Raw genomic sequence first — 24,028 nt, 5'->3', positions numbered from 1 at the left:
CAGGCACGCGCACACAGACAGACAGACCCTCCCCGCCCCCGCCCCCGCCCCGCACACACACACACGCACACACACTCACACAGTCAGTGCTCGCATACTCACTTCTATCACAGTGCCCCTGCCACTCAGCGATCTTCTCAAAGGTCAAAGACAATACTTTAATCAATTATGATTACATGTGACTAAACGGACTGAAGAAAACAAAGTCCCCTAAGAGCGAATTACTCTACAAGCCACAACCATCCAGAGTCATTTGCTGCTCTCCTCTCTCCGAGGCTCCTCACTGCTGCTGTGGTAATTCTCACGTGTGAGGGCCAGCCTGCTATCTGAGCAGATCTTCCAGTGCAGACTGGACTCCTCCTGCTGGGAATGCTTCTCAACAAGTATACAGGAGAGCGTCTCGCTAAACGCCACTCATATAAGCTTTCTCACTGCACTGAGGAACAGGTGACATCCTTTGGTGACTCTCGGAACACGTGGTAACTAGTTTTTGCTCTTACTTTGCCCACCTGATATGAGGACACCAGCCATGCTTTCTACTCATGTTGCTGTCCTGTAAGGGTCAGCACACAAAGCTGTTGACAAATCACACTGTTCAACAGACGCTAAAGATCAGACAGATTCATGGAAGAGTAAATTAATTTTATTGACTGATGAAAAACTAAAGTCCTAAGAAGTTTGGACAGAAAACAATTATCAAGTTCTGCTGGTATTCCATATTTTCTTTTAACTTTAAGCCAAAAGAACATAAAATTGTAGACTATGAGTGAACTAGGTGCTTTAGTTCCTTCAACAAAGGCTGCAGTTTCGCAGTTGCAGCATTAGACACACATTTCTGCAGAAGTGTGAAAGCTTTCTGTGCTGGCCCCCATGGCCACGATCACCTACACTGGTCCGGCTCGCAGTTCCTTTTCCCCTTCCTGCCACCCTGTAAGAAACAGCACTTTACTGAAGACGCACATGACATCAAAGCAGTTATTTCCACTCGGCAGCTCTCACAGTTACTTTAACAAATGCTACAGAAGGTAAAAGCATTTCTATACAGATCTGTTTAGGCTGCATCAATAAGATTACGATCACAAATATCTCATTTCTTTTTTTTTTTTTTTTTTTTGGAGATGGGGACCGAACCCAGGGCCTTGCGCTTCCTAGGCAAGCACTCTACCACTGAGCTAAATCCCCAACCCCAAATATCTCATTTCTTCAGAGTCCATTTTATCCTAAATACCTTAGTTTATTCTTTTTACATAATCAAGAAATTTGTAATTCAGTTTAGTTTTTTTTGATAACTTATAAATCAAGTTCTGTGTAGTTTTGTTCTTCTAAAGATTTATTTATTTTATAAGTACACTCTTGCTCTCTTCAGACACACCAGAAGAGGGCATCAGATCCCATTACGGATGGTTGTGAGCCACCATGTGGTTGCTGGGAATTGAACTCAGGACCTCTGGAAGAGCAGTCAGTGTTCTTGACTGCTGAGCCATCCCTCCAGCCCTTAGTTTTGTTCTTAATTACACAGTATTAGGATTTTGAAAAGACTAATGTTATTTTCTCGGCCCATCTAGGAGCTTTGCCTGTGTGCACGCCTATGCACTGCTTTCGTGCCTGGTGCTTTCCAGGGATGCCAGAGCAGAGTGTCAGATCTTCTGGAGCTAAAGTTCTAGAAAGTTGAGAGTCACCATGTGGATGCTGGGAATTGAACCCAGGTCCCCTGGAAGAGCAGTCAGTGCTCTTAACCGCTGAGCCATGAGTCTCTTCAGCCCTAGCAATAGAACTTTGATTTTCAGGCTGGGAATAAGAGCAAAACACGCACACACATAAAATGAAAACTTTACAGAGTGGGGCCACACTAAGACTGTATTTCTAAGTTGCATCAGGGGCAGGCAGGCCCAGGCTCATTGAAACCAGAGCAGCGACCTTAACTTCTTTCCCCTTTCTACTCTACAGCTTCCCTTTGCAGTCAGACACACCAGTCCTCCAAATCAAAGAACCAGAGCCTCTTTAAATAGATGGATGTTGTCATTCACTCCTGATCACGCACAGGGCAAAAGGTTTATACATTTAGGGGGAAAAGTACTGATTTTGTGAGAAATTAAATGTGTAAATAACATTTTAAAAGGAATTTATTTCGTTAGTAGGAAAAAAGAAGTTAGAAAACATTCCTTTAAGGTCATTCAATATCCACTATGCTGAGGACCACCAGGATGTATCTTGAAATCCTTCTCAAGCTTCTCAAAGGTAACACACCCGGGATAAATATCGCTGACTATGAACTGCCAGTGTGAAAAACTCAGTGAGATTAAAAAACCAAAACAAACTGGGATGCTTTTATTTCCAGCATGGTTAGGCAGAGGCAGGCCAATCTGTGAGTTCAAGGCCAGCCTGGTCTACAGAGTGAGTTCCGTTCCAGGATGGCTAGGGTTGTGACACAGAGAAAACCCTGTCTCAAAAAACCAAAACCAAACCAAACCAAACCAAACCAAACCCCCAAAACCAATCCAACCAAGAGACATACAAGGACTCCTTCCAGCATCTCATTATGATCAAACTGGCCTTGAACTCACAGAAACCTCTGCCTCCCAAGTGCAGATAAATGGCATGCCACCACACTAGGCTGGGTAAATGATTTTTCTATTCTCTATGCTACCTGTGGCTTTTAATCCTTTTGGTCCAAGTTTCACGTTGATGATTTACATATATGTGTAAGTATGTAAAAACACATCTGACATGCTTATTAATGTTCTGGAAACAGTGATGATTGCTTTCAATTGTTTCATACAGGAAAAGGGCTGAAATACTTTCTTCCATCTATCGGTCTAGAATATCATCAAAATAATTACCTCAAGTCTCCACTACATATCACTCGTCAGTTAAAAGGGTGGACATCTACAGTGGGGATAAGCAAGTGTAGCTACACCCACGTGACCAAGTGCAGGACTTTGCTGTGTCACCTGTGCCTCCCTGTTACATGATCACGGTACACATTGTCTATATAGCTCTAATGCACTTCCCAAATCACTTCACTTCGGTTATTGTTGTAGATGCCAATATCTAGAACTAACTTTATATTTTCGGAAATGTACATTATCTGGACAATAACAAGGAGCTAGAGAGATGGCTCAGTGGTTAAGAACATTTGCTCTTCCCCCAGAGGACCCTAGTTCAATTCCCAGCCTAGGTTGTGAGGTTCATAAGTATTTCCAACCCCAGCTTTGGGGGATCCAACACCCTCTCTGGCCTCCACAGATACAGCTTCCCCCTCCCCCAAATAGAAACACACACACACACACACACACACACACACACACACACACACACACACACACACACACAGAGACACACATCTAATTTTTTCCTTCTTTCCACTTCTTTACAAAAATCATCAATATTATCTAGCAAATAGTTTATGGCTTGAAAATAAAACAGCACACTCACTCTTTTACTGTACCTACTCTAAATGTGGCCATACAGAAAACATCAGAATTCATAAAGACATACCTGGTATTTGGTTAATTCTGCCTGTAATACTTTCACTTTAGATCTTTCTTGTTCCAATGCGGCGTGAAGCGAAGACACCTACATCCAGATAATCAGTAAGATCAATCCTTTAGCCTTTTTTGGAAAGTACATTAATTCTGAATATCTCCACTGTGATAAAATCTGACAACTGCCAGTATCAGAGATACTCTTCCCATGATTCCCATGAGGCCCTCTGTTCTGGCTGGTTCTGTGTGCCAACTTGACACAAGCTGGGTTAGCACAGAGAAAGGAGCCTTCCCTGAGGAAATGCCTCCATGAGACCCAGCTGTAAGGCATCTTCTCAATTAGTGATGGAGGGGGGGGAGGACCCAGTCCATTATGGGTGATGCCGTCCCTGGTCTGGTGGTCTTGGGTTCTATAACAGAGCAAGCTGAGCAAGCCAGGGGAAGCAAGCCAGTAAGTAACATCCCTCCATGGCCTCTGCATCAGCTCCTGCTTCCTGACCTGCTTGAGTTCCAGTCCTGACTTCCTTTGGTGATGAACAGCAATGTGGAAGTGTAAGCTGAATAAACCCTTTCCTCCCCAACTTGCTTCTTGGTCATGATGTTTGTGCAGGAATAGGAACCCTGACTGAGACACGCTCCCTCCACAGGCATGCACTAGAGCAGGAGGCCATGTTCGCTGGGAAGTAGCACCACATCCAAGAGCAGGGCTCTCGCTCTGTCTGTTATTCATGTTCATGGCCACCTCACCCGGCCTCTCCACACTGCTTAGGACACACCTCCCATGTTTAGTAAGAGAGACAGAAACTTTATTTACCTAACAATGACTCCTTTCTAGCCTGTGTAAAGAGTGTGTTTCTGTTTGATTGGCACAGCCATCAAGAGCTCAGAGGAGCATAAGGAGAGCAGCCAACACACCCCGTGGCTCACCTGGACTGTCAGCTCATTCTTGATGCTTTGAGATTCATCCACTTGCAGAAGGATCTCAGCCTTATCTTTCACTGAGAGAAAGGAGAAGAGCAGTGTTACTGCCTCAGCCTCCGCGGGGCTGAGTGACACGAAGCAGAGCAGTGGGTCAGGACAGTGACTTCTTCCTCGGTGCCTAACCCTGTCCTCCTGGAGCCTGGCTGCTCTTGTCTCTCACCATCAATTCTCCTCAGTATTACACTAGCAGCTTTTAAAAAGTAATTTAAATTTTTCTGTGGCATTGAAATATTAATTGCATAGATATGTGATGATTAATTTTTCAATTTACCATAACTAGGGACAGATATATAAGAAAATTGAAAAAAATGCATAGGAAAAATTAAATATCTTGAGTATTTATTATAGGTCATGTTATTCCTTGTCTTTTTGTTATACTTATTTACTCTGTGTTTGTGTTTGTGTGTGTGTGTGTGTGTGTGTGTGTGTGTGTGTGCACGCGCATGCATCACATGTCACAGTCCACATGTGTCAGGATAACTGTGGAAGTCAGTTCTTTCACTCTATCATGTCAGTTCCAGGGATCAAACTCAAGTTTACCATGTCTGTTAGAGCAGCTCAGCCTCACCTGCTTAGCTGTCACTCTATTTTGTAGCCCAGGTTGGCCCTTGGACATTTGATCCTCTTACCTCAGTCTCCAAAGTGCTAGGGTGGCAGACACAAACCATTACACTTGGCTTCTTAGCTAAACTTAAAAGCAAGATTTTTATTTATTTTTCCTTTTTTGAGACATCGGTCTCACTATGCAGCCTTGGCTAGCCTAAAACTAAGAGATCCACCCACCTCTGCCTCTAGCGTGCCGGATTAAAGCTGTGCATCACCATGGCCCAGCTGGGGACAGCAATGTGTAAGAACTGGACCCTCAACCCTCTACGTGAATAGTAGCAAATGTGCTAAGCGACAGGGGCTTTTAGAGGCCTTACAGTGATAATATTCCAACTAACTCATATCACACTAGGAAACGTTTTATTTTGTTGTGTTGATAAAACATGTAATGGGACGATTTATCGTTAGATAAAGATTAGCTTTAATTCTAAAGAGTACACAAAGGCTGCATGTGGTAGTGTCTGCCTCTAACCAAGCCCTTAGAGGCAGACAGTTCACCACCAGTCTGTCCACACTGCAGGTGTCAGGCCAGCCAGAGCTACAGAGTGAGACCCTAACACAAAGAAACAGAGAGAGAGCTAGAGAGGTAGCTCAGCCGCTAAGAGCACTGGCTGCTCTCACTAAGAACCTGGGTTCAACTCCCAGCCACACGGTGGCTCACATCTGTTTCAATTCCAATGCAAGGAGACCTGTCCCTCTCCTCTGCTGTTTTTGGCAGTAGGCATGCTCTAAGTGCATGTTTACACACACACGCACACACACACACACACACACGCACACACATACATACACGCACACACACACGTGCACACACACATGTATATAAACACACATGCACTATATATGCATACACATGCATTATATATATACACACACATGCATTATATATGTGTTATGAGTGTCACTTACTCTCTCCCTCCTGAAGCATTTTCAGTAATTGTCCATTTCTTGCTTTTACTTCTTTATATTTTGCCTAATAGTCAAAGGAAAGAAATTTTAATTTTTGAAGTAAATGATAAATCATGGTCTATTTTTAGTTTGTTGGGCTGTACATTCTATGCTTGCTTTAAAAACATAAATCATGTATGACATAAACAGACTACTGTTAGAATGTAAAGCCTCAGCACACGGGTCTGACCCCTGAACACGAAGGCACAAGGACAAATTTAATGTAAAAGATTTCAAAGTAAGAGGCTAAAAGTGAAGTCAGGAAAATATTAAAATTTCCCGAAGGATCCTTTTTTCTTTCTTCCCTAAATAAAAACTTTAAATAATTCCAACTTAGTTCAATAAAAGTAGAAAGAGCATGGCCGCAACTTTTGGCAGTGCTGGCCTCAAGTCTGGTCAGGACCTGGGGTTCCTCCACAGCACCACTGTCAAATATAGCGTGGTGCTGGACTTCCTCAGCTCCTCACAATGATATATCATACACTCATGAGTAAAAGGAACTGTGCTCCCACACGGACCGTTTGAACGCTGGAGAATTATCTCCCCAAACAGTCTTCACTGAACAGTTCCTTTAGTAGTCTGAAAAACTTTCAAATATTAATAAGCAGTAAGTAATTAGTGAAGACAATATATTACATTATAAAAAGACAAAAGCCTAAGGACATCAATGTGAAAACTTGTCATTTTTTCTCTCGACATCTACCAGGGATGTGCAGAATTTCCCAGTTTGATCTTTATTTCCATGGAGCTGGGGAAACCTAGAGCCTCACTAAATACAGAAAAGCAAGCAAATACCACCAGATGATACCAAAGCCCAGTCGACTTAAATATATTATTTATCTATTATTATTATTATTACTATTATTATTATTATTTTGAGACAGGGTTTCTCTGTGTAGCCCTGGCCTTCCTAGAACTCACTCTGTAGACCAGGCCAGCCTTGAACTCAAAGAGATCTCCTTATCTCTGCCTTCAAGGTGTTGGGGTTCAAAGGCATGCCCCACCACCTTGGCTATTTATTTATTTATTTATTTATTTATTTATTTATATTATAAGTACACTGTTGTTGCCTTCAGACACACCAGAAGAGGGCATCAGATCCCATTACAGATGGTTGTGGGCCACCATGTGGTTGCTGGGATTTGAACTCAGGCCCTCTGGAAGAGCAGTCAGTGCCCTTAACCCTGAGCCATCTCTCCCGTCCTAAATATATTTTAAATTCTAGGAAAGTGACTTACTAAACAGCACTCTATCAGATTAAACTGTTGATAATTATTGACTGGGTAGTATTTAAGAAGCAGATGAAGAAGACCTGCTGTACCCAGCAGCCCCAGAGCCCTGACGAGTGCACACTCAGAGCCCTGACATTAGTTAGGAGACAAGTGACACCTGAGAAGTGGGGTGCCTTTGCCCAAGTCTAAGGAGAAGGTGAGGGAATGAATGCTTCCTGAGTTTGTGGTTAAAGACAGCTGTGAGGGCTGGAGGGCTAGCTCACATCAACACTGGCTGCTCTTTCAGAGAACCCTGGTTTGGTTCCCAGCACCCACATCAGGTGGGTCACAACAACTTGTAACTCCCGCTCCAGGGAACCTGATGACCCCTTCTGAATTCCACGGGCAACCAAACACACATGTGCATACATACAAGCACACATATACACAAAAAAATTAAATCAATCTTTAAAAGAAGACAATTGCATTAAAGGATTAGCAAGGATGTGTGGAATCTTAGGCATTTCTGGTAAAATAACAGTTGCTTGGAAGACACAGGAACAAAACAATGAATACCCAGCAATTCTACTCTTAAGTCATTCAAATACTCAGAACTGAAAGCAGGATCGCAGATCCCTGTGCACCCACCCACAAAATGCAGTGTGTACGTGTACGAGAATGTAGGACCATGGATCAAATTCTGGGAAATCCTATAACGGAGGAGCCTTAAAAACATTATGTTAAAGAAATAAGCCAGAGAGAAAAGGACAAAAACTGTGTGATTCTACCAAAGCCAAGGATCAAGAAGAGGCAGCTCACACAGGTGAACGGTTGCTGGGAAGGGTGGGAGTTGTGAGCAGTTTAGTTGCTATGGTTTCTGCATGGAAACACAGCAAGGGTCACACAGTAATGGAAGGCACTTAACATCACTGAGCCTTTAATCCCAGCACTGGGAGGCAGATGCGGGCTGATCTCTGTGAATTTGAAGCCAGCCTGGTCTACAGAGTGAGATCCTGACTCAAAACAAAGAAAAACTAAACAAACAATGCTACTGAACCACATGCTTACAATGGTTTATGTATCTAAGTAATAAATTATGTATTTTATAACAAAATTTATGCCATCATTCAGACTTTAAGTGAATAATCAGTTAGACAACCTGATGGAGACGGTTTCTAGCAACTGAATAAAAACTATATAAGAGCCCAGCAAATATAAACCCACCATTCTTCTCTTCTACAAGGTAAGTGATACATACCTCCCACTGAGTGACCACAGCTTTCAGCTTCTGAATTTCTGCATCTTTCCTTTCGAGTTCTAACTTCAGTCTTTCAATTCTTCCATCTTTTAGACCCACTTCCTGAAGAAAGAAAAATACTGCTTTTGACCAAGACTGTTCCGCCTATCATAGTTTACAGCAGTAGTTTGTAAAAAGGTGAAGAGGAAAAGTACAGACTTAATTTTCTCAGCAACTTTAAATACTACATCTCCACCTTCACTCAATTACATGATTCTAGTCACACACAGTGAAAGCAAGTGAATTTTTTTGTTTTTTGAGACAGCATTTCTCTGTGTAGCCTTGGCTGTCTAGAACTCACTGTCCTGGACCTCAGCATATGAACCAGGTGAGGTCGAAGTTCAGAGATCCGTCCGCCTGTGTCTGGCTCCTTATGCAGGAATGAAAGGTGTGTGCCATGAGGCCTGGCTCTGCTGATGACTGTAACCTGGTTCCTGGTTCCATTCTCCTGCAGAGGAGCGCACACATGCTCCATGAGTAGCTTCTAGGTGCATGGGGAAAGGACCGCAACAACAGTTCTGTCCTGTGAAACACGTCTAGTGAGCATGGAGGTCACATCAACAAGCAACATAGCCAAGGTTAACCAGGAGACAAACTGCTGAGCAGTGTCCAAAGAGGAGGGTGCCATCAAGGGTGGCTGCAGGGATGGGAGATGGCACAAGATGACTTTGAGCTGAATATGGTGACCCATGCTGTGGCCCCAGTGTCTACAAGGCAGAGGACTATTTATTTGAGCCCACAAGTTAAACCCAGGCAAGACAAAGGTCACACTCTTCATTTCTCTGGAAACGTCTGAAATGACTGACTGGCCTGCACCCTTCTCATTGTTTATAGCTCTGAAGCTGGGTGTTCTCTGTTACAATGGTCTTGTGCTTTAGGCTTGTGATTTTCTCATGTACTGGCTTGAGTATCTTCCCAGTGACCAGACTCCTCTTGAAGGCTTGACCCTGGTACACTTGACAATGGAAAAGCAAATGGCTGTGGAGTGGCTTCTGCTTCCCTCCTTCCAGACAGGGCCAAGTGCAGAAACTCTGCTGGCTCCCTGTGCTGCCTGCCTGTGCTTCAGCTCTTCCCAGGCTCTGTTCATTTCCTCTGTGGGTTTCCAAAGCTGTTCCCTCTGTGGAATAGAGTCTAGTGTTTTTCTTATTCTGCTTTTCTTAAAGCTTCACTGGCTTGCACAGAGCCATTCTCTAGTCTGCCATCTTGTCTGATGATACGTATGTACGTTACCCATCCATCCATCTGTCCGTCTGTTCATACATCCGCCCATACATCTTGTGTGTTCACATGCAGGCCGTTCATCCGTTCATCATGTGCCTATACATGCAGGCACACATGGAGGCCAGAGGATCCTTCTTGGCCTTTCAAGCACTAGGATTACAGCCTGGAGACACCACTTCTGGTATGTATTACTTTAATAGAGTAATCTAATTAAAATGGACTTTTCTCCTCCACAGCGTGTTTGAACTCTCCATGTTGTCATCTGTAGTATAGTTAATTTTTTGACTGACTGTGCTCTATGAACAACTGGCTTTTGCACATACTACATGTGTCGAGCTGAGGTGGAGGGCTGGCACACACGCAGGAAAGAGAAGCAGGCAGATCTCTGTGAGTTCAAGGATAGCCTGGTCTACAGAGTGAGTTCTAGAACAGCCAAAGCTATACAGATCAAGTGTCTTGAAAAACCAAAAACAACTCCTGCCCCCACATAAATCATTAACCACAGCAACACAACAACCACGTGTGGAATTACTCCAGCGTAAGTCATGCCCATCTCTCTGGTTTTCTTTTTTCTTTTTTCTTTTTTTTTTTCGGAGCTGGGGACTGAACCCAGGGCCTTGATCTCTCTGGTTTTCAAGACAGCATTTCCTCTGTGTAGCCCTGGATACCCTGGAACTCTCTCATTTAGACCAGGCTGGCCTTGAACTCAGAGATCCACATGCCTCTGCTTCCCAAGTGCTGGGATTAAACGTGTGTGCTACCACAGGCTGGCCCTGACTGTTTTCAGATGGCTACAGCACTCTGCACTCAGCCCAGCGTGCTCTGCCGTCAGTCTCCTCACCGCTGACTGTCATCTAGCCCTATGCACACTCTTCATCTCACTTTAACTGTTCCCAGACTCAGAGATAAAATTATTACTAAATACAAGCTTATTATGCTCAAAATTTTCCAAAAATTCTTTTCTGTCTACAGACTAAAACACAAGTTAGGCATTAAGTATCGTATGAGCCTTCCCAATCTACCTCACCATACCCCTGCACAGCATTCTTTGAATTACGTTGCTTTCAATCAGACCGTGTCTGTGGTTTTACTGAAGACATCCTAGTTTCTTCCTCCTCATCTTTGCATGATCAGATTCTCTGTCCTGTGATCTTTCAGTTCAAGCGTTAGTTCCTCTGCAGAAACCCGTCTTAATGTCCAATCTGAGTATACTATTCTTGTACTCACAACTCTGCATCTATAAAACAACTATTAAATGGGTACTGTGAACAATATACTCTGCTAAGCACGTTAACTTATAATCTCTAAGTCTCCTAAAGTCCACGTAGAAAAGGAAACAATCATGTTCCTCGTGCAAGACCACAGAGGAGTTGCGACACTGATGTTTTTATTATATTCGTTTGGTTTCCACATCTATTCTCTTCCTGTTGCACCGCGCTGCCCTCCGGCCTCATACAGTACTGAAGCCATGTGACCATATGCTTGTCCTTACACAACCGGACTTCTAGCAGGAGAGCAGGGCCCCTGAGGGTACCAGTTCTGAACTATTGGGTATGGTCCCGTCGCACAAGCCCCACGTCATCAGTGAGTAACCGCACGTTCACATCATCCGTCACAGAATGAAGACTAATATCCTAAAACTGTACGCAGACAATTAGAACTGAAGCTGCGGTTTACTTCCCTTAAAATGAACAAGGAAACTCACTGTGCTTTTAAGAGAATGGTATTTACATGCCTGGTTGTGCTCTGGAGCAGGACAGTTGTCTGTTCCGTTGTGCTCTGTAAGTTGCTCTCTCCTTTTTTCTCTAACAAGAATCTTATGAACATCATCTTCCAGTCTATTGAAGAAGCCTCCATCATGTGATAAAGGCTGAGAAGAATTCGATTCCTGTCAAAATGAACCATGAGTTACTACCATTCAACACACACACACATTCACTAAGCCTCATGAAGTCACTAGAGGGAGAAAGAAAAGAAAGGCTGCTAGGAGATAGTCACTCTCCCCTGTCTGCAGGAGTGGCACGCCTGACCAGCGTCTCTCACTTCTCCCTATTTTGGAAGCTTCCCATGACGACACCTTCCAGAGGCAGGGTCTTACAGCAGAGCCCAGCTTGGTCTGGGACTTGATTCTCCTGCCTAGCTCCTCACAGACCGAGAGTGTGGCCCTGAACAGCATGTCCAGGCACTGTTGGTCTTTTAGCCCTGTTATACACACACCACACAGTTCAGTCCGTTACCATGGAAAAGCCCCGTGCAGATCAGAGTGGTGCAACTGTCACCACCAGCAGCTCTCTGTCCTCCTCCCCCGCACTCCTCCGCAGTCATGCTCTCTCAGATATTCTCTTCAGCCCTAGGCAGCACTAATACTCTGTCTTTATAAACAAATCTATTCTGCACATTTCCCATAAACAGAATATTGTGTTTTCTGCTCCAAACTGCTTTGATCTACTAATATGCTAGCCAGCCTCGGCCATGGGATAGCATGGACTAGGACTTCACTTTCACTACCACATACTATCACATTTTACACTCTTTCTTGTCAGTCCGATGAACAGCTCTTCTGTGAGTCGTGACTAGTGCTGCTCTGAACACTTATCCACAAGGTGCTCATGGGTGTTTCCAGTTCTGTCGGGCATCTACCTAGGAGTAAGGTTGCTGGGTGGTGTCCAAGTCTACCTTTAACCTTCTGAGACGTCCCAGCTAGCGCTCCAGGCAGCTCACGGTCTCACAACCTGGCAGCAACAGGAGACAGCTCTAACTAACACCTATATTCTCAGCACTATGCTGTCATTCTCCATCACTCACACCCTGATGGAGTGAATGCCCATTTCATCAGGGCTTTGAACTGCATTTCCCTATGGCTGATGGAGCAGGTCGTTAGTTTTAAGATTTATGGGTTTACTGGATACTGTAGAATCTTTTGTGAGAGATGTTTACTTAGAACCTCTGCTCACTTTTTTTTTTTTATTAACTTGAGTATTTCTTATTTACATTTCGAGTGTTAGTCCCTTTCCCAGTTTCCGGACCAACATCCCCCTAGCCCCTCCCCCTCTCTATAGGTGTTCCCCTCACCATCCTCCCCCCATTGCCGCCCTCCCCCCAACAATCACGTTCACTGGGGGTTCAGTCTTGGCAGGACCAAGGGCTTCCCCTTCCACTGGTGATCTTACTAGGATATTCAATGCTACCTATGAGGTTGGAGCCCAGGGTCAGTCCATGTATAGTCTTTAGGTAGTGGCTTAGTCCCTGGAAGCTCTGGTTGCTTGGCATTGTTGTTCATAAGGGGTCTCGAGCCCCTTCAAGCTCTTCCAGTTCTTTCTCTGATTCCTTCAACGGGGGTCCTGGTCTCAGTTCACTCTGCTCACTTTTTAACTGAGATACTCACCTGCTTACTTCTGTCAAGAGAGACGGCCCACAGTTGGGGTGTGTGCTGCATTTCCCAGTGTGCACTCTGGGTGGCTCAGATCAGCCTAGAACTCTAGCTCTGGGCATGTGGCAGCATCCCCTGGCCTCAAGTGTACAGACCTGTCCCAGACATGGTCCCCAGGCATACATGTCTATTTATAAGAAATATACATGTAAAAGAAAATAATTTATGTACTGTAAAATGCTGAGCACAGCGACAAATCCCAGTTAGTGACAGAGAGGTCAGAAAATCTATCCTGCAAGGACATCAGATTTCGTGGATCTCTTCTATACCCTCCCACTTTCAAGTCTGTGAATAAAATGGTTTGCCACCACACACACCCCAACACAGTAAAAAGGTGAAGACCAATCAAGGAAGACACTGGACACTGACCTTCGGCCCCCACAAACACACACATGCACATATACATGAACATGTTCACAAAAATTATGTATTTTAAATTAACATCTCATTAAATATTATTTATAAATATTTTCTCTCATTACAAGGGTTGCCTTAGCAAATTTTTCATGTTGTCTTCTATATAGCACAGAAGTTTAATTTTTTTCTAAGCTAGGGTTGAACTCAGTGCGTGTGCGTGTGAGCACTGACCACTTCACTTCTGTCCTCCTCTAAGACTCGGGATTCCATCCTACGGTTAGCAAACCTTTCCACCTAGATCTGCCTGTGTGCTGTTGGGGCTCAAACCCATGCACAGCCTCACTGGCATCCGTGGCTGGGTGCTGGCTTGGTTTTAGGTTCACATACACTCCACACTCCTGTGGCCCATGCTGAGTTAGTTTTTCTGTATATGCAGAAGACATCCAAATGAACTCCTCTGCACAGAGATATCCAGCATTTGTTCATGGAGAAGACTATTTTCCCATGCTGAATTGTTCTGGCTCTCAAAGTCAAAAATCAAGCCAATACAAATATCAAATTTTATTTCTGGACTCCTAATTCCATCGACTTCTATGTCCACTCTCAGTACTGTCCATTCTCAGTATCACAGACTCCATTACTGTAGCTTTATATCTGCATTGCATAAACTGTATAAACAATGGCAGTATTAAAGATATGGTTTTGCACACTCTGTAATGGACACTGTTATCATGCAGAGACTAAAGGAAATGCTCTCCTGTCCCCACTGGTCTTCTGACTACAGTACTGAGTTTTCTCAAGTCCACTCTCTGTGAAGTCACCCATACTTCAATCCATGGCTGCTCAGTGTTTACCTGCACATCACCCAAGAAACGGAAATGTCTCAATGGAAATTTATTTGTACATCAATGTAAACTAGTTAATTAGCTGTAGAGAACTTCATGTTCTATAGAGCATACAGGCACTCTTTTACCTGAGTCTCACAAACACCAGGACAGAGCACGTAGCCCACTAAGCAATCAAGGCTTATGATGCCCAGGAGCCACTGCCATATTCTGGCAAGACCTCACTTTAAAGCACAGGACAGGGCCAGCATGGTGGTGATGCTGACAGCTTCTGGACTGACACTCTGAGTGGCCCCATTTGCTTGACTGAGCTTTGAGACAGACCTTACTTTTTCACTATTCACTTTGGCTGGCCTTGCGTTCTGAGACCCATGCCTCTGTGCTGAAACCAAGGGCAAGCCCACCATGCCGGCCACCCTTTGACTGCTCCTCCTCTCACCAGGGTTCCCAGCCCCAATCTTAGCCCCTCAGTATTTCTGAATGACACATATAAAACACTTAAATTTGGTAAAAGATTTGAGAAGACTGTTCAGAAAATTTTGACAAGCCCATAATTATATCAGTTACCAGGAAAATGCGTTTGAAATTCAGTGAGACCCACTACATGTCCACTAGGTCCTGGCAAGGGTGTGTAGAAACTACAACTCTTTACACACCACTGGTGAGACTAGGGAATACCACACCCACTCTCTAAAGCAATTTGACAGGCTCCTAAACAGTCAGACATGTCAGCCGGGTCTCCTGCTGTAGGCTATAACCCCAGCTGGTTGGGAGGCTGAGGCAGGAGGATCACCAGTTCAAGGCTTGCCTAGAGTTCAAACCCAGTCTAGATAACTTGGTGAGATCGTGTTTGAAAGAGTTAAAACTTAGAAGGTCTTCGGATGTAACATAGTAGTAAACGCTTAAGGCCCTGGGCTCTCTAGGACATTACAAATAAGCAAACAATTCCAACCCCCACTCTGACAAAGTAAGATCACTATACAATCTAGCAATTGTAATCCAAGACAGCCTCCTGAGAGAAGGAAAAACACAGAACCACATAAACATCACACTGACTGACTGAACAGAAAGCACTATAGCCATGCGCTAACTCAGCAGTAAAGCCGAGTGAACTGTTATTTGCCTGTTGAGACAGGGTCTACCTCTGTAGGGCAGGCTGGCCTGGAACTATGTAGACCAGGATGGCCTTGCCTCCTTGGTGTCGGGATGCTGTGTGACCGTGTCTAGCGGAATGAATTACTGACCAATGCAACATGCATCAACCTAACAACACTCTGTCTGCCAAGGGAAATAATCAATCATAAGAGACCACACTGGGGTGTTCAGAGGTTACCAGGGAATGCAAATCTGTAGAAATTAAAAACAAATAGTCACTGTCAGGGACTCAAGAGAGGAGTACAAGGGAACTCTGGGAGATCATAGACAATTCTACGTCTAGACTATGATCACGGCCATACAACTCTTTCAGTATATTATAAATGGGGCTGGAGTTTAGCTCAGTGGCAAAGCAATTGCTTACTATATCTAGGACACTATATTTTGATTCTCTGTCTCCATGCCTTAGTTATATACATGCAATAGTAAATTTATTGCAAATTATACAACTCAAATAAACTGTTATTTTGCCCACTGAGCCAGCCACCACCTCCTTTCTCTGGGAGACTAGAGCGTGAGCTATGTGTGCCGTCCACTCTGCACTCTCCCACACACGTCTTCCTCCACGGAGTAATCCGACCCTGCATTCCTGTGGATCACCTCCATTCTTTGTTATTATGCAAACAGCACTAAACATAACTTCACTCTGTCTGTCTTACCTCACCCCATACACTTGTTTGGCTTAGGGACTTTGCAATAGGGACACCATGGCATAATCTGAGTAAGGCCTGTGTGTCATGGCTGGTGAGCTCTTCTAGTCTAGAAAACACCCCTTTCCACAGCCCACTTTTCTCCTCACATGTTGTTGTTGGAGAGACCAGGTGAGTTATCAGAGTTTCCGTTCCCTAGATTTTCTGGGACTCAGCCCCAGGCCAATTTCACAGCAAGCAAATGCTCCCCCATCAGCAACATCTCCAGCTGCCCAACTGCTTCTTCTCAGCACCCTTCTCTTATAGTCTGAGCCCTGAACCTCACCTACCTCCGATGCCCCTCTTGAGGGTTGATCTATATTTAGGTTAAGCACTGGTTTTGAGCACATTGTCTAAGTTTTGCTCTCCTTAAGTTGACTCTTCACTACTTCTAAACCTCTACTAAAGATAAGCGACTGGATTTGTTCTAGATCTTTTCTTGGGTAAGATGTAAAGGTAGGCCTGGTCATCACACGCACAGATATCAGTATCTATGTACATGTTCCTCTAAGTTTCTCAGAGCAGCATGCCAGTGGTAGCCTGCAGTCTGGTCTTGGATGTGTTTGTGTCTGTTTGAGGGCTTCTGCACATGTGTGCAGAGGCCAGGACTGGACATCAGACAACCTATTAAATACCACTTCCCATTGTTCCTTCCCCTCCCTCTGAACCTGGGCCTTGCACTGTCCCAGCGGGGCTGCAGCTCTGCACAGGGTGCTCTTCTACCTCCGACCGCTGGCCCTCGACTGCACGGCAGTCTAACGTGTTCTCACTGTGACCCCGTTCTAAGGGTGTCATATAACCCCTTTCAGGACAGACATCCCGCTTTACAATGTAAAGATCCTTACTACATCTCAATACAGTCTTCACAGGAGCCCATCCACACACACTTTCCCCTTCCCCACTATTCAAGTATTGTAACAGGTGATACTGGCCAGGCGTGGCATAGGCACCTCTATGTGTGGAGCCATCTTGCCAGCCTCGGGGGTTTGTTTTGTTTTTGTTCTGGATTTTCTGTATTTTGGTTTTTTGTTTCAGGACTTGCTATGTAGCCCCGGCTGTTAAACTACGGCCTCTTGCCTTGCCTCCCAGGTGTGCAATCTGTAAATACAGATCACCACACCTAGAAGAATAAGCCACAGGTGGGGGACATGTGTACCATGACACATGCAGAGGTCAGAGGACAACTTGTAAGAGTCAGTTTTCTTCTTGTTCCGTATGGGTCCATGAAGGTAGAGGGCAGTAAGGAATGACATCTCCACTTGCTCCCTGGCCTCCCCACACAGCCATTCACAAACACACAAACAGCTTTGCATACACACTGTGAACACACACCTGTGCACACATATGCTTTCCTCAGTACAAAAGAATGAACACACATATAAGTACAAAGATTGAAATACAGATTTGGAGACTAAGTTACTTCTTTGATTTTTAAGATGATATATTCACAGATTAGGATAGCGATGCCAGATGAAACTGTAGTTTATGCAAATAACCACTTTCTATTCTACTGCATTTATATCCTTATAACACCAGAAACATGAGTTTAGTGCAGGCAAACCTTTGTGGCCATGTCTCTAGAAAAAGACTTACTGCTATTCATTAAAGTACACTACCTTCAGTGTTTCTACAGGACAATCAGTGAAACTTACCTCTGTCTTTTTACTAATATGATCTGTAAATGAAAAAAGAAAAGAAAAGTTTTACAGACTAGAATTAACAAATACAAATATTTCAACATGTAAAAAAAGTAGCTGAAGAATGTAATAAAGTGTTACACACTCGGTTTTCTAAGATTCACATCTGACTAACATTAGGCTCAGGAGGTTAAAATCTAGCACAGACTTGCTAGCTGTGTTCAGTTTAGGGCTATACCTCATGTCCTAGTGGACGCCACTGCTCCAGGGGATAGCATTCAATTTTAAGCATGTGAGTTTTATACATAGCTCAGTTACCTGGCTATATGTAGTTTTCAGAGGAGAGACAATTGAGCAGATACATCTATGTCTCAAATCAGAGGGCTATTAACTGAAAATACTCTTTGTTGAAAGAAATGAAAAATATAGTAATTTATGGCCTTAAAAGCTATTAGTTAGGGGTTGGGGATTTAGCTCAGTGGTAGAGCACTTGCCTGGAAAGTGCAAGGCCCTGGGTTCAGTCCCCAGCTCAAAAAAAAAAAAAAAAAAAAAAAGCTATTAGCTATATTATTTTAGATGCACAAAATGATCTGATTGTACTGTAATGAAACCCCTAACATATATTATTTATAGAATTCAACAATAGAACAGTGATAATTACAGATGAAGCAAACCGTAGACACAGAAACTCTACAAAGCTCTCCTAGGCAGGAGTAACAGAGGAGGAGGGAGGGGACAGCGCAGTCTGAAGCACAAGGCAAGACCAACTATGTGACTCTAGGGTGGTCAGGATAATAACAGGGACATGCACTTACGTTAGGTGATTAGCTATCTACTTGGCAACGTTCTTGCCTACAAACAATTATCACCTCAAAGAAGAGCCTGACAGAATACCTTTCTTTTTTTTTTTTTTCTTTTCTTTTTTGAACTGGGGACGGCTCGAACTCCAGGGTTGCCTGTTAGGCAGCTCTACCATTGAGCCAAATCCCCAACCCCAGAATGCCTTTCTTGTGACCAGCGATTAGAAAGCCTCGGGGTTGGGGATTTATTCAGTGGCAGGCGCCTACCAAACAAGGCCCCTCGGGTCCCCACTCAAAAAAGAAAAAAAAAAAAGACTGCCTCATTTCTACATCATTTGTTCTGAGAACAGTACCAAACACAGTCAATGTCAACATCATTAATTCACATCAAACCAATCGAACACATCAACTAATTTTTCTGGTATGTTCTACTTAGCAACATGATGCCATAATCCAAGGAAATCCAAAATCATAGCGTTTTTGATCAACACAAACTGTGAGCGTCTGCAGCTTCCTTTTGCCAGACTCTCGTAGCTAATTAATACTGTTGCTTGCAACTTAAGAATCACATGGAATGGATTGGAGCTTTAGAAAGCATTGTTGAGGGTTGGGGATTTAGCTCAGCAGGCGCTGTACCCTAGCAAGCGAGGCCCTAACAAGGCCCTGGGTTCGGTCCCCAGCTCCAAAAAAAAAAGAACAGAAAAAAAAAAAAAAAAAAGTATTGTTGACATGTATTTGTGCCTCAGTATCCCAGGCTGACTTTTGAGGAGGAAGCTGATCTTCTAATCCTCCTGCCTCCACCTCTTCAACGCTGAATTACAGACACACACTATGGAGGCAGGTCATGCTGCATGGTAGACAAGCCCCCCACAGAGAGCTGTACTCCAGCCCTACCTCTGCCTAAATCTAAAGGTTGTTTTTTCTTTTTAAAAAGGTTAGGGCTGAAGAGATAGCTAGTGACTAACAGCACTGGTTGTGCTTGCAGAGGACATGGGTTTGACTCTCAGTACCCACAAGCGGCTTACAGCTGCCTTACCTCCTGTCCTAGGGTGTCGGATGCTCTTTTCTGACCTCCACAGGGACCAGGTAGGTACAGAGTTAAAAATGATAAAATTACAAAATTTAACAACATTAAAAAAACTACCCTGTGGCTAGGACCTTCCCCTAATGAATAAAGATTTCAGGGGACCAATCACCGGGCAAGAAGTAGGTGGGACTTCTGTGCTGTAGGGGGTAAGAGAGGAGGAGAAAAGGGACTTGGGGCTTTTTGGACAGAGAGAGGCTTGGGGTAGAAGATGTAGCAAACTAGAGCGCCCTCCCCACCCCCCCACCCCCCCAGTTAGATGGATCCGTCAGGATCCGCCACAGGAGGAGTTAACTCCGTATGGCTCACTAGTTAGGATGTTAGTAGCTGTGCCCAGAGACTGAGTTACCTGTTGATTCTAAAGTAAGTTTGTGGGGTGTTTCCTTCATGCAGCGACTCAACTGAGTTCCAGAGAAAGGTACAGGGCACCCCAGCCAGCAGCAGAATTTGGATGCATGGAGCTGGCATGTTAGCAACCTGCCATGGGAACTCAGCAAATCGGGTGGAGTTTTCAGGAGCTCTGGGCCGGGCCGAGACGAGGACAGCCCACCGGTGCCATGAGGCCTGCTGGTGCCCAGTGCAGTGTGGTTTGCTGCCCCTTTTCTATAATTTCCCAAAACTCTATCCTCTTAGTAGTGTGAGGCCAGCGTGTTTGTCAAGTGGTACTGAGGTCAGAAGAGGGAGTTGGTTTCCTTGAAACGGTAAGACAGTTGTGGTGCTGGAAACTGAAAAAGGGTCTCCTGGAACAGCAGCCTTAACTACTCCTAACTGCTGAGCCATGTCCATAGACCCAAAATGTATTATATATATAAAAAAAATTCTTGGTAAACTTTAATGTTTTACTTTTGCGTGTGCTTTATCCTTAGACCAAAGTAGCTTACTTGGACTATAGGAAAACTTTTTTTTTTAGGATTTAGTGTGTGTGTGTGTGTGTGTGTGTGTGTGTGTGTGTGTGTGTGTGTGTGTTTCAGTTCCTGAAACTGGAGTTAGAGATAATTATGAGCTGTTTGACATGGTTGCTGGGACCGGAACATAGCTCCTCTTGTAAAAGAATCAAGCACTTAATTTCTGAGCTATCTCTCCAACCCTAGGAAGAACTTTCTTGATTCTTGAACAAAAGCAAAAACTTCTATGTTTACTCTTAGTTTCACAGAAAAGCTAGTTTCTGAAAACTTTATTTAGATTTTCTACTTAGTTTTCAGGACAGCATCTCTCCTTAGAGAATAATGTCCGTGTCTACTGTTAAGGCATAGTGCCTACAATCCAAATGGCTTCCTACTGTGTCAATGTGTAGACAGCGGCTTACCCTGTCAGCAGTGGTTCTAACTAACATAGACAGAGAGAGCACTGGTTAGTAATCCCCGATTTCAGCAGACAGGAGAATATGAAGATCCCAGTCACATGTAGAAATTGTGTGTGTAGGTTGTTAATTATGAATCGTGGCTGTTGCCTGGCTCCCTATTACAAGAAGCTTTGAGGTCTGCCTGTCTTTTTTTTTTTTTTCCCCCCCTCGGAGCTGAGGACTGAACCCAGGGCCTTGCAAGCACTCTACCACTGAGCTAAATCCCCAACCCGAGGTCTGCCTGTCTTTAATGTTCAGTGGCCAGCAGGATCCCTGTCTTTGCTACTTGTCAATGACCACAACAATCTCATTCTAAAATCTATGTTTTTAGAACAAGAAATTTTAATTTCTAAACTATAACTTGACAGGTAATCAGTAATGGCTAAACCCTTAGGACTTATTTTAAGTCCACTACAAGTTCAAGCAAGAGTTAGGACAGTGTGTCTTCACTTGCTCTGTTAGAAAGATCGTCTCGCAATGCAGCCTAGGCTGGCCTGGAACCAACAATCCTGCTGCCTCAGCATCCCACGTTCCGGGATTACAGGCACAGACCACAACTCCAGCTATTATATTTAACTTTCTCAAAAGTAAAAATATCAGGTTTTACTTTTAGTTAGTTTTAGAAAAGGGACAAATTCAGTACAACAAGGTAAATATTTACTAAGTTTTACAGAGTCCTACTGACTGATTTAAGTTTTAAGCCCTCAAATAGTTATTGCTAAACAGATTTGTTTTAAATTTTGTCACTGTAAAATTCATGTTAAAATATAATTGCCATTGGAAAACTATTAAGCAAGAGAACCTTGCTTCTAGCCTCTGTCCCTTGGGAAACAACCCACCGTGAATGATCCCAGGTCTGGAAACACTGCACTTGGTGCTCTAAGACACTTTCACCAAAAAAATCAGGGAAGATGGTGAGTGTGAGACCAGGAGTTTGTGTACAAATGGTTATGATAAAAAGTGCCAAGGGGGGTTGGGGATTTAGCTCAGTGGGAGAGCCCTTGCTAGGAAGCCCAAGGCCCTGGTTTCAGTCCCCAACACCAAAAAAAAAAACCAAAAAAAAAAAAAAAAAAAAAAAAAAAGGAGAAGGGGAGCTATAGAAAATAGCAATGAGGCACGTATGATTCTTTTTCTCAAAGGAAAGCCTGCGGGAACAGCCAAGCACACCATCAGCACGTGCAGACGGCTCCTGTAGAGAAGGCAGCACAGCACTGAAGGTAGCCTTGGCCCCGCAGCACAGGCTGCAGCGCTGCAGCAGATGCACACAGAGAAGGCACAGGGAGGAGGTCAGGAGATCCACACCAGGCACCTTCCCCTGATCATAGATCTAAGAGAAGACTCACAAGAACACATGTAAAACAACAGACAGGGTCATATTCACCCCAGAAGGGGCACAAACAGAACAAAGACACTCAAAACCACCACAGATTCCTCTTGGAAACCGTCACGTGCTGATGGCTTCTCAGTACCAGAGAACAAGGGTGGCCAGGTTCCTGAATTGCCAAAAATATCTCAGAGCCACACTTGTAAATATCAACCACCACCCAAAATCCAAACAAATGGGTAAGAACTTTAAGAAAATTATTAGATTCAAGAGCTAGCCAGGAAAGTTACAAGGAGAATGAGATGGTCAGAGACCCAGAGATAAGGTTTCCCAGAGAGAAGGGAGACTCCTACACTTCTGCAAGCCCCACATAGGCTAAACCTGAGCCTGCATGGGCAGCAGAGACCCTACACAGACCTGTCTGCTGTGTGGGCAGAAGTCTCCAGGGTTCCGTGTTCGAGCTGAGCTATTACCCAAGCTGAGGTGATTCAGCTGTCCTACAGGTGACCTCTCACCCATACTTCTGTAGGAAAATCCAGTAAACTCATTGGCTCAGCAAGCTAGACTTGGAGGCAACTGTTCCTGGTCTGCTCTTGGCGCCCTCTCCTGAGTGAATAAACATTTGTTCTTATCTCCCCAGGAAGTCACACAGAACCTTTTGTCTCTCTTGCTCTTTTGCACAGCAAGCATCACTCTGACAGACCCTGGCACCTTGACACTGAACTTCCTTCCTCACCTCCATAACTGTGAACCAGTGAGCGTCAGTTTGTTGGAGATTCCCTGCAGTTAGTTACCCTACATGGCTGTCCCAAGTGAACCGAAACGCGGGTTACAACTTCATACTCTAAATGGTAAACGGACAAAACAAAACTAGAAAAGTAATCGAAATACATACAGCTATAAAAAGACTCAAAATGGGGTTGGGGATTTAGCTCAGTGGTAGAGCGCTTGCCTAGCAAGCGCAAAGCCCTGGGTTCGGTCCCCAGCTCCGAAAAAAAAAGACTCAAAATGGGGCTGGGGTAGAGCTCAGGTAGTAGATTCTGGGCCAGCACAAGCAAGCTTCTGTGTCTGATCCCAGCCTCACGAAAACTAGACATGAGACACACCGGGACCTCAGGTCCCTGGGCTCCACACTGAGTGTGAAGTCAGCCCGAGGTACAAGAGTTCAGGGTTAAGGAAAAGACAAAACCGACGGTGGAGACGGCTCTGGCGGGCAGGACACACACGTTACCTTCACACTGGAAGTCTTTGAGTGACACCGTGAGCGGTTTGTCCTTTCCCTGATGGTTCTTCCTTTTATCTTTCTTATTTATAACTTTTGTCTGAGTTGAAGCGTTTTCAGCATTTTCATAATCCTGAAAAGAATTGCAACAGTGATTAAGTCGGGTTTCTAAAGCACGACATCAACCCTTCAACCTTTCTTAGCGAATACAGGTAATATAACAACAGAAGCCTGAGCCAGCGAACTGTGTGAAAACTCCCTTAGCACTGTTCATCCTCTCAGCTGAACACACTCAAGTAAAAATACAGACTGGTTTATAAATACCCACCACTGCCAACTATTCTCTCCTTCAGAAGCAAATTTAAGACAATAATCTGTAATTTCCAATCTCATA

At 44.1% G+C, this 24,028-nt stretch overlaps 1 protein-coding gene across 1 annotated transcript in view; it reads right to left on the bottom strand.

Annotated features, from left to right (window-relative positions):
* Positions 1–3,379: 3,379 nt before the first annotated feature.
* Gkap1 (G kinase anchoring protein 1) overlaps positions 3,380–24,028 on the bottom strand; it is a 36,967-nt gene continuing 16,318 nt past the window's right edge. Inside the window, exons 5-11 of the mRNA XM_032884526.1 lie at positions 23,644–23,767; positions 17,878–17,900; positions 11,485–11,637; positions 8,490–8,591; positions 5,982–6,045; positions 4,413–4,483; positions 3,380–3,576 (exon numbers count right to left, since the gene is read on the bottom strand). Coding sequence (XP_032740417.1) covers positions 3,478–3,576; positions 4,413–4,483; positions 5,982–6,045; positions 8,490–8,591; positions 11,485–11,637; positions 17,878–17,900; positions 23,644–23,767 — 636 coding nt within the window. The 3' untranslated portion in view covers positions 3,380–3,477. The remainder of the gene's footprint in view (positions 3,577–4,412; positions 4,484–5,981; positions 6,046–8,489; positions 8,592–11,484; positions 11,638–17,877; positions 17,901–23,643; positions 23,768–24,028) is intronic.

The sequence above is a fragment of the Rattus rattus genome, chromosome 14, assembly GCF_011064425.1.
Source record: "Rattus rattus isolate New Zealand chromosome 14, Rrattus_CSIRO_v1, whole genome shotgun sequence".
Taxonomy (NCBI): domain Eukaryota; kingdom Metazoa; phylum Chordata; class Mammalia; order Rodentia; family Muridae; genus Rattus; species Rattus rattus.
Note: the sequence above shows the minus strand (reverse complement) of the source record. Positions and strands in the feature narration are given on the sequence as shown.